Here is a 10,490-nt window from a genome sequence, read left to right on the forward strand (position 1 = left end):
GAGATAGTGGCGGCACCAGGCTCTCCCTGTTGAGGAAGCTGAGGGGGACAAGGTAAAAACTTGAAGGGGCTACACTCCACTTTCTGTGGACACGTATAGTGTCAATGTTTCCATATGTCTCACAAAACTTCAGTGTTATGGTAGAATATTATTCACTTTAATATAATTAACAATTTATTTAAAAAGAGTAACATATTCAACCAATCACACTTTAGGATCTGCACAAATAAAACATTTATTGTGATGCCAAAAGGTGGCACATATATAAATAAACTTGTAAGAATGGAACCATGCATATGGTTTTGTCATTTATATAAATACTTTACAGGAAACACGTTCTTGCCCCAAACAAAAAAAAAAAAAAAAAACCCAAAAAAAAAGTCGGAGTCGAGACCTTACAATTCCCACAGCCTATCCTCGCTCCAAATGACAGACTTTCACGTATATGAAAATAATAGTTTACACTGGATTATGAAAAGGAAACATTAAAAGGAGAGCAATACATTAAAACTGGTAAAACAAAAAAAAAAAAACTTATAGCTATCTATTTATATGAAATAAAAAGCTCTCTCACAAAAGGAGACAAATAAATATTTTCACTTATGTTAAATTAATTTATTGAATTAAACATAGTAGTCACTTTCTTTTAATGTTGAATGTTCTTATTTCTGTACATAGATACTAATAATACTAATAATACTGTATACAACAAAGCTTCAACTTGTAAATGCTCCCTTGTGTTTCATGCTTACTGGAAAAGAACGTATTAGACACAAATATCACTGTAAAAACAGTTAAACTGCAGAGTAACAGGGGTGTTCACGGCTTCCCAGCCATTCTAGCTGGGAAGCCTAATAATAAACAGATGCCTTTATCTAACATAGTTTACAAGTGTTACAGTGAAGTGTGAAGTAAGTGCTGTTGTAACAGAACCAAGCCTGGGTGTGAACCGACAACCCCACTCACCTCAAGAGAGCGTCCAATCACTCCCATGTGAATGGGGCTTCAGAGTAAACGATCCAATGTTGGAAATATAGGTGGTCTCGGCTCGTTTGGGCATCGACCTTGGTGTGGCTCTATTATTTTTGCCCTGAGAATGCTAACTTGTCTGGGGTGCGGATCGTTTGTAATCACACTAGCCCAGGGCTCATGGAGTATGTATGGTCAGATATTTAAACATTTAGGGCTTCATGCACTAAACAGCGGTAAGTTACCTGAAATACTGCGTGGCAGGGGAAACCCATACTGCGCGCAAAAAGGAAGGAGTGACCGTTCTATTCACTAATATAATAATATGCACTAATAAGGCGTGCTAAATGATTAATTTGCGAGTAAATACAGTATAATTGTAAATCTCGAAAAACTATCGCTTCTAAATCTTTTGTAGTCATCTTTGTCTTACTTTAGTATAAATACTTGTTAATTTGGATTTATATGTTGTTTTTTCTGACTTTATGTGAACGAAACGACACCCATTTCCATTTTCCTTGGAAATAGTGTATTAAATATCATGTCTGGTCACAAAAAAGCAAAGTGGGACTACTAGCTATTTCTATACCCTTTTTTTTTGGGGAGGCTAAGCATCGGAAATAACACTATACCCCAGGAACCAAAATTGTGTTACTAGGTGAATCCCATCCGCCCTGTATCGATACCATTTTACATGGGTGGCTCCTACTCCGCGTCAAACAAAATTCATTTTCATCCTCAACATCATTACTCCCCGCTTGTGATCCGCCGAGGCCCACACACGTCAATTCCCCATCTGCGGCATGAAAGCCGTTCATACCAGTTTTTATTTAGTCCTTTATACTACTCGTTGCAGCCTCTTCGCCGTTAGACTTTCCTGTAGACACTGCCAATTTCCCAAAAATGTAATTTACGTCTCAATCACGGCAAAAGTTAGAGAATTGCTTATCACTCTAAAACTCGTGTAAAATGGTGTAGTGACTTGCAGCTGTGACGCTACCGCCTCAATCGCTACTAGTTCACACTCTTGCGCTGGACACCTGCCCAGACACCTTATCTTCACATTTGACTGTTCTCTGGCAACACGCCCAGAATCTTATCTTTCACCTCTCCTTTGAGCTAAAATTCTAGCTTCTAGTCCTATTGCATCGCCGTTGCGATCCATATTTTATTTTAATCCACGCTCTTATATCAAATCCTGAACTATAGCTTTCCATTCTAAAACTGTGAAAGATCTTGTCCCTTTTCACAATCTCAGCTGCACTCTGCTACTTTGTGAACACAGTTTACGCCTTCCTACTCATACTTATGTAAAGGTCACATAGTGTTAAACACCTGCCTTTTCTAAAATGTTTGCTTATCTTTTGCTTAAACAAAACCAATATAACCTAAGCAATTTATTAATAAAATTATCATTCTAAACTGAACTTCTTACCAATATAATTTTCCAATATGACACAGAGAAAACAGAATGTTACACTACTTTGTGGATTTTATTAATGGTTTGCTTATCTTTGCACTTTAAATTTACACATTGTTGGTGCGCTCATGGACTTTACCTAGGGTTTTATGCCAAAACCCTCATCCGTCCCACTTTTGTGATGGAGCCAACAGACACACATATATTACATACGTATGTAACACCCAGTTCAGACTCTATATTACGCTCAACTGTTGTTACTTAAAATATGACTATAGTCTTAGGTGTATGGTATAATCTTCACAACCATACATCTTGCTAGCATGGCCGGCCACAAACACAATACAACATAAACACAATACAACTGTCCTTTACAACACACACACAATAAGCATAGGATCCTTTACCAGCCTCAGTATGCAGATTTGTGATTTTGAAATGCAAAAAAGAATGAGATCTGATGAGATTCTATTTTGTATATAATTCTATGCTGTGCTGTTTTTAAATGTGGTTAGAAATAATTTAAATTATTAGATTTAAATTAATGATAAAATTAGTATTAAATAAGTAATTTTCATCAGGATTAACACATTTATTTAAAAAAAAGTAACATATTCAACCAAATCAAACTTTAAGGATCATTCAACTAAATAAAAAACATTATTAGGATTCACTAAAAGGTGAACATATATAAAATAAAACTTGTAAGAAATGGTAAAATGCGATATGTTTTGTCATTTATAATAAATAGCTTTACAGGAAACACACACTCTTTCCGGAAAAAAAAAAAAGTCGAGTGAGATACACTTACAACGTCCCTACAGCCCTATCCTCGCTCTGCAATGACAGACTTCCATCGTATATGAAATAGAGTTTCCACTGATTATGAAAAGGAAACATTAAAAAGTCTAGCAATAATTAACTGGTAAATGATAAAGAAAAAAAAATCACAGAGCTATCTATTGATAATGAAATAAAAAGCTCTTCTCACAAAATAGGAGACAAATCAATATTTTCACTTTTTTAATTAATTTATTGATATTTAAACAAGTAAGTCACTTCCTTTAATGTGAATGTTCTTATTTCTGGACATGAATACTACTAATACTTAACGATACACAAAGCTTTCAACTTGTAATGCTCCCTTGTGTTTCAATGCTTATGGAAAGAACGTATTATACACAAATATCCCTGTAAAACAGTATTAAACTGCAGAGTACAGGGGTGTTCACTCTGAGAGACCAAGAAGATCCACAGGGGTGAATTGATATTGAAAACGCTGCTTGTCCAGGTTTTTTACTAAATATTTTCACTTATGTTAAATTAATTTATTGAATTAAACATAGTAGTCACTTTCTTTTAATGTTGAATGTTCTTATTTCTGTACATAGATACTAATAATACTAATAATACTGTATACAACAAAGCTTCAACTTGTAAATGCTCCCTTGTGTTTCATGCTTACTGGAAAAGAACGTATTAGACACAAATATCACTGTAAAAACAGTTAAACTGCAGAGTAACAGGGGTGTTCACACTGAGAGACAAGAGAGACACAGGGGGTTTGATATTGAAAACGCTGCTTAGTCCAGGTTTTATTAAACATACAGGCAGCTGTTGCAATAGCAGTCATCAGAAATCCATACCATGTTAGATAGAATACCAAACATAAAGGAACAAGCAGGAACAAATCACATAATTAAAACATTCTTAAATGAACTCACATTGAACAGTTCATTTCACTTAGGATCATTGGTAAACCATTCTTTATAGACTATATATTTTGTTATTTTTTCACCTGAATTATTTCAATTAATTAGAATCGTAGACGGTATTTAAACTGGACGTCTCTGACTGGTTGCATAGATCCAAAACCCCAGGGTGTGACATCAATGGAGGGGATTTCCTCATCTGGGTTTTCCAGCTCAAACTCAAAGTATGTCAGCATGAGGAAGACAAACTGTTTGAGCTCATTTGTAGCAAAGAAGCGTCCCGGGCACATAGTGACTCCAGCACCCCAAGGCATGTTATAATATTTCAGCTTCTTACCATCTTTGTAAAAGTCAGTCTTTTTGGTCCCCTCCAGGGTCAGGAATCGGTCATATTTAAATTTGTCTGGGTCTGGATGCACGTCCGGGTCCATCTGCACTGCAGTGTATGGGAACAGCGCCACTCTGTCCCCCTCTCGTATGCTGTACTCACGCTCATCTGCCATCCTGAGTTTCATGTCCTGCATGACAGCCCTGGTGAGAACTGGGGCAGCAGTTAAGCGAAGGGTTTCCTCCACTGCACTGTCTAAAATGGGGGTCTTGAGAAGCATGTCTCTAGTGAGATTAAGTAGTGGGGCCCCAGATGTGACCATTTGGCCGGTTTCCCTCAAGAGCTGGTCCACTTCCCCCTGGACTGCCTTCATGGCTTCAGAATGCTTCATGAGGAACAGTAGCAGCCAGAATGCAGACGGACCAGTGTTGCCCTGGGAAGCCCAGAGCAGCACAAACATGTATCTGTCCAGCATGGATTCCTTCATTCCATTATCAGCTCTCACCCGCTGCTGATCCAACACCCAGCTGCTGATGTTATCTTTGTTAGCCCCCTTCTGCACAGAGAGCCTGTTCCAAAACAACCTCTTCAACCTCTCTGCTTCCATCTTTTCCTTTGGCGGCAGCACTCCATATGCCAGCCGGGGGAAGAGTCTATCGTACTTGCGGAACTCTTGGAACAGTTCCTCAGATTGGATACGGTCTTGCTCTTTAGCTTTCTCCAAACTGCCAGCTTCCTTGGCAGTCTCGTTGCCGTAAAGTGCAAGGTAGCCAGCCCTGAAGACAATGTTGTAGCTATAGTTGAACAGTCCATCCTGGCTCCATGCTTTTTGCTCTTTCCTCGAGCCAATGCTATGCAGCATCAGCCTCTGCAAGTTCTCCATCATGGCCTGGGTCATAACCACCAAGCCGTCGCCCATCAGGTGCTTGTTACTGGAGGTTTGCAGGAACTTGCGGTAATTTTCCGTTGTGTGGTAGCCAAAGACCTTTTCTATCAGCTGTACAGCAAACTTGTTAAAGTCAAGCTTGGCTCTGGCCTCTTTCACTACAGTGCCAAAAGAAAAGGGGTCCATGAGGAAGGTGAAGTAGTGACCTGCTAACTGCACAGTGAAAATGCTCCCATGCTTCTCTTGCATCTTCTGCAGGAACTTGGCTGTGTCCCTTCGGAAGTCCAGCACATGGCCCAGCCATGGTATGGGGCCCTTGTCCAGGGGAGGCTCTCCGGGTCGTCTTTTACGTAAAGCTCCCAAGAAATAAAGGCCACTGAGGATGGAGATTAGCAAGGCAAGGAGGACTGGAAGCAAGAGAGGCATATTTTCTTCCTGTTACTCTGAGCACTGCTCTGACTGAGAGCTAAGAGAAAGTGACAAATAATGCTAAACACTAGCTCCTCCTTTTGGTCTGCCAGCCAGTCATGGTGGAGTGTACTGAGTGAGAACTGACCAGTGAGAACAAATACCTGTTGGACCAGTTTTACAGAGGACATGGCAGACTGATTGGCTCCAGGCAGTCACAGCAGGAGAGACAGAGATAGTGGCGGCACCAGGCTCTCCCTGTTGAGGAAGCTGAGGGGGACAAGGTAAAAACTTGAAGGGGCTACACTCCACTTTCTGTGGACACGTATAGTGTCAATGTTTCCATATGTGTCACAAAACTTCAGTATTATGGTGGAATAATTATTATTCACATTTAATAATAATTAACACATTTATTTAAAAAAAAGTAACATATTCAACCAAATCAAACTTTAAGGATCATTCAACTAAATAAAAAACATTATTAGGATTCACTAAAAGGTGAACATATATAAAATAAAACTTGTAAGAAATGGTAAAATGCGATATGTTTTGTCATTTATAATAAATAGCTTTACAGGAAACACACGTTCTTTCCGCAAAAAAAAAAAAGTCGAGTCAGATACACTTAACAATTCCCACAGCCTATCCTCGCTCGCAAATGACAGACATTCCACGTATATGAAAATAATAGTTTACACTGGATTATGAAAAGGAAACATTAAAAGGAGAGCAATACATTAAAACTGGTAAAATGAGAAAGAAAAAAAAAATCACATAGCTATCTATTTATATGAAATAAAAAGCTCTCTCACAAAAGGAGACAAATAAATATTTTCACTTATGTTAAATTAATTTATTGAATTAAACATAGTAGTCACTTTCTTTTAATGTTGAATGTTCTTATTTCTGTACATAGATACTAATAATACTAATAATACTGTATACAACAAAGCTTCAACTTGTAAATGCTCCCTTGTGTTTCATGCTTACTGGAAAAGAACGTATTAGACACAAATATCACTGTAAAAACAGTTAAACTGCAGAGTAACAGGGGTGTTCACACTGAGAGACAAGAGAGACACAGGGGGTTTGATATTGAAAACGCTGCTTAGTCCAGGTTTTATTAAACATACAGGCAGCTGTTGCAATAGCAGTCATCAGAAATCCATACCATGTTAGATAGAATACCAAACATAAAGGAACAAGCAGGAACAAATCACATAATTAAAACATTCTTAAATGAACTCACATTGAACAGTTCATTTCACTTAGGATCATTGGTAAACCATTCTTTATAGACTATATATTTTGTTATTTTTTCACCTGAATTATTTCAATTAATTAGAATCGTAGACGGTATTTAAACTGGACGTCTCTGACTGGTTGCATAGATCCAAAACCCCAGCGTGTGACATCAATGGAGGGGATTTCCTCATCTGGGTTTTCCAGCTCAAACTCAAAGTATGTCAGCATGAGGAAGACAAACTGTTTGAGCTCATTTGTAGCAAAGAAGCGTCCCGGGCACATAGTGACTCCAGCACCCCAAGGCATGTTATAATATTTCAGCTTCTTACCATCTTTGTAAAAGTCAGTCTTTTTGGTCAGGAATCGGTCATATTTAAATTTGTCTGGGTCTGGATGCACGTCCGGGTCCATCTGCACTGCAGTGTATGGGAACAGCGCCACTCTGTCCCCCTCTCGTATGCTGTACTCACGCTCATCTGCCATCCTGAGTTTCATGTCCTGCATGACAGCCCTGGTGAGAACTGGGGCAGCAGTTAAGCGAAGGGTTTCCTCCACTGCACTGTCTAAAATGGGGGTCTTGAGAAGCATGTCTCTAGTGAGATTAAGTAGTGGGGCCCCAGATGTGACCATTTGGCCGGTTTCCCTCAAGAGCTGGTCCACTTCCCCCTGGACTGCCTTCATGGCTTCAGAATGCTTCATGAGGAACAGTAGCAGCCAGAATGCAGACGGACCAGTGTTGCCCTGGGAAGCCCAGAGCAGCACAAACATGTATCTGTCCAGCATGGATTCCTTCATTCCATTATCAGCTCTCACCCGCTGCTGATCCAACACCCAGCTGCTGATGTTATCTTTGTTAGCCCCCTTCTGCACAGAGAGCCTGTTCCAAAACAACCTCTTCAACCTCTCTGCTTCCATCTTTTCCTTTGGCGGCAGCACTCCATATGCCAGCCGGGGGAAGAGTCTATCGTACTTGCGGAACTCTTGGAACAGTTCCTCAGATTGGATACGGTCTTGCTCTTTAGCTTTCTCCAAACTGCCAGCTTCCTTGGCAGTCTCGTTGCCGTAAAGTGCAAGGTAGCCAGCCCTGAAGACAATGTTGTAGCTATAGTTGAACAGTCCATCCTGGCTCCATGCTTTTTGCTCTTTCCTCGAGCCAATGCTATGCAGCATCAGCCTCTGCAAGTTCTCCATCATGGCCTGGGTCATAACCACCAAGCCGTCGCCCATCAGGTGCTTGTTACTGGAGGTTTGCAGGAACTTGCGGTAATTTTCCGTTGTGTGGTAGCCAAAGACCTTTTCTATCAGCTGTACAGCAAACTTGTTAAAGTCAAGCTTGGCTCTGGCCTCTTTCACTACAGTGCCAAAAGAAAAGGGGTCCATGAGGAAGGTGAAGTAGTGACCTGCTAACTGCACAGTGAAAATGCTCCCATGCTTCTCTTGCATCTTCTGCAGGAACTTGGCTGTGTCCCTTCGGAAGTCCAGCACATGGCCCAGCCATGGTATGGGGCCCTTGTCCAGGGGAGGCTCTCCGGGTCGTCTTTTACGTAAAGCTCCCAAGAAATAAAGGCCACTGAGGATGGAGATTAGCAAGGCAAGGAGGACTGGAAGCAAGAGAGACATTTTTTCTTCCTGTTACTCTGAGCACTGCTCTGACTGAGAGCTAAGAGAAAGTGACAAATAATGCTAAACACTAGCTCCTCCTTTTGGTCTGCCAGCCAGTCATGGTGGAGTGTACTGAGTGAGAACTGATCAGTGAGAACTGATTTTAACAAAGCATCTGCATGTCTGCAAAGTTTACTCACTGTCCAGGACAGCAATATTTGGAAATGATCATTTTATTCTTAAAACTATTTTTCAGAAATTTCTTCAGGACATTTTGGAGCACTAGCTAAAAACTACATATTTTAACTAAGACTAAACATCTAATGAGAAACAAACCAAGTAAACAAGTCAATGTTTTTGGGCTTTCAGCCTCTTTAGCTTCAGTATTAATGTTTGTTTTTTTTTTTATCAGTATTTCTTATTGATTAGCACAATACAGACATTTCTGACAAAGCCCTGTTTTCAGGAAAACTTTTTTTTTTTTTTTTTTGATACTACTCATATTTCGAACAATATACTTAAAGGATTAAAAAGTAGTTGTTTTCAGATAAATACAGCACTAGGCAAAAGAACCTTCCACTTCTTAATAATCGTCTTGACCATGCTCCAAGGGATATTCAAGGCCTTTGACATTTTTTTTATACCCACCCCTTGATCTGTGCCTTTCAACAACTTTGTCACAGGAGTTCTTTTGAAAGCACCTTGGTTCTCATGGTTTAGTCTTTGCTTTGAAATACACTACCCAGCAGAAAGAACCTATAGGAACTGCTGAATTTATCCTGAAATCATGTGAATCACTATAATTTAACACAGGTGGAGGCCACTTAACTTGGTGTGTGATTTTGAAGGCGATTGGTTACACTTGAGCTAATTTAGGATTGCTATTACAATGGGGGTGGACACTTATCCAACAAAGCTGTTTCAGTTTTTATTTTTAATACATTTTACAGAAATTTCTAGAATATATTTTTTCAAGTGTTAGTTCTGGGGTAGGATTTGTAGATAAATGAAAAAAAATAAATAAATACTATAATGCATTTTAATTCCAGACTATAAGGCAAAAAAAGGTGAACATTTTGAAAGGGGGTGTATACTTTCTATAGGCACTGTGTGTGTGTGTGTGGTGTGTGTGTGTGGTGTGTGTGTGTGTGTGTGTGTGTTATATATATATATATATATATATATATATATATATATATATATTATACACACACACACACACACACAGACGTGCTCAAATTTGTTGGTACCTCACCACAAAAAACGAAGAATGCACAATTTTCTCTGAAATAACTTGAAACTGACAAAAGTAATTGGCATCCACCATTGTTTATTCCATATTTAATAGAAATCTGACTTTGCTTTAGATTTTTTATTCAACATAATATTGTAAATAATAAAACAATTGAAAATGGCATGGACAAAAATGATGGGACCGCTAACCTAATATTTTGTTGCACAACCTTTAGAGGCAATCACTGCAATCAAACGTTTTCTGTAGCTCTCAGTGAGACTTCTGCACCTGTTAACAGGTAGTTTGGCCCACTCTTCCTGAGCAAACTGCTCCAGCTGTCTCAGGTTTGATTGGTGCCTTCTCCAGACTGCACATTTCAGCTCTTTCCATAGATGTTCGATAGGATTCAGATCAGGACTCATAGAAGGCCACTTCAGAATAGTCCAATGTTTTGTTCTTATCCATTCTTGGGTGCTTTTAGCTGTGTGTTTTGGGTCATTATCCTGTTGGAGGACCCATGACCTGCGACTGAGACAAAGCTTTCTGTCACTGGGCAGTATGTTTCGCTCCAGAATGGCTTGATAGTCTTGAGATTTCATTGTGCCCTGCACAGATTCAAGGCACCCTGTGACAGGCGCAGCAAAGCAGCCCCAAAACATACCCGAGCCTCCTCCATGTTTCAC

General features: G+C 39.5%; 2 protein-coding genes across 2 annotated transcripts; both read right to left on the bottom strand.

Moving 5' to 3' along the window:
- Positions 1-3,727: 3,727 nt before the first annotated feature.
- Positions 3,728-6,117, bottom strand: LOC121312642 (5-beta-cholestane-3-alpha,7-alpha-diol 12-alpha-hydroxylase-like). Its single transcript, XM_041244342.1, has one exon. It carries the CDS (start codon positions 5,739-5,741, stop codon positions 4,206-4,208), a length of 1,536 nt encoding a protein of 511 aa, XP_041100276.1. The 5' UTR covers positions 5,742-6,117; the 3' UTR covers positions 3,728-4,205.
- Positions 6,118-6,589: 472 nt separating this feature from the next.
- LOC121312643 (5-beta-cholestane-3-alpha,7-alpha-diol 12-alpha-hydroxylase-like) lies at positions 6,590-8,722 on the bottom strand. The gene has a single exon (XM_041244343.1). The coding sequence runs from the start codon at positions 8,589-8,591 to the stop codon at positions 7,068-7,070; it is 1,524 nt and encodes a 507-aa protein (XP_041100277.1). The 5' UTR covers positions 8,592-8,722; the 3' UTR covers positions 6,590-7,067.
- Between the last annotated feature and the right edge of the window lie 1,768 nt (positions 8,723-10,490).

This window comes from Polyodon spathula, unplaced genomic scaffold (assembly GCF_017654505.1).
Source record: "Polyodon spathula isolate WHYD16114869_AA unplaced genomic scaffold, ASM1765450v1 scaffolds_4211, whole genome shotgun sequence".
In the NCBI taxonomy this organism is placed as follows: Eukaryota; Metazoa; Chordata; class Actinopteri; order Acipenseriformes; family Polyodontidae; genus Polyodon; species Polyodon spathula.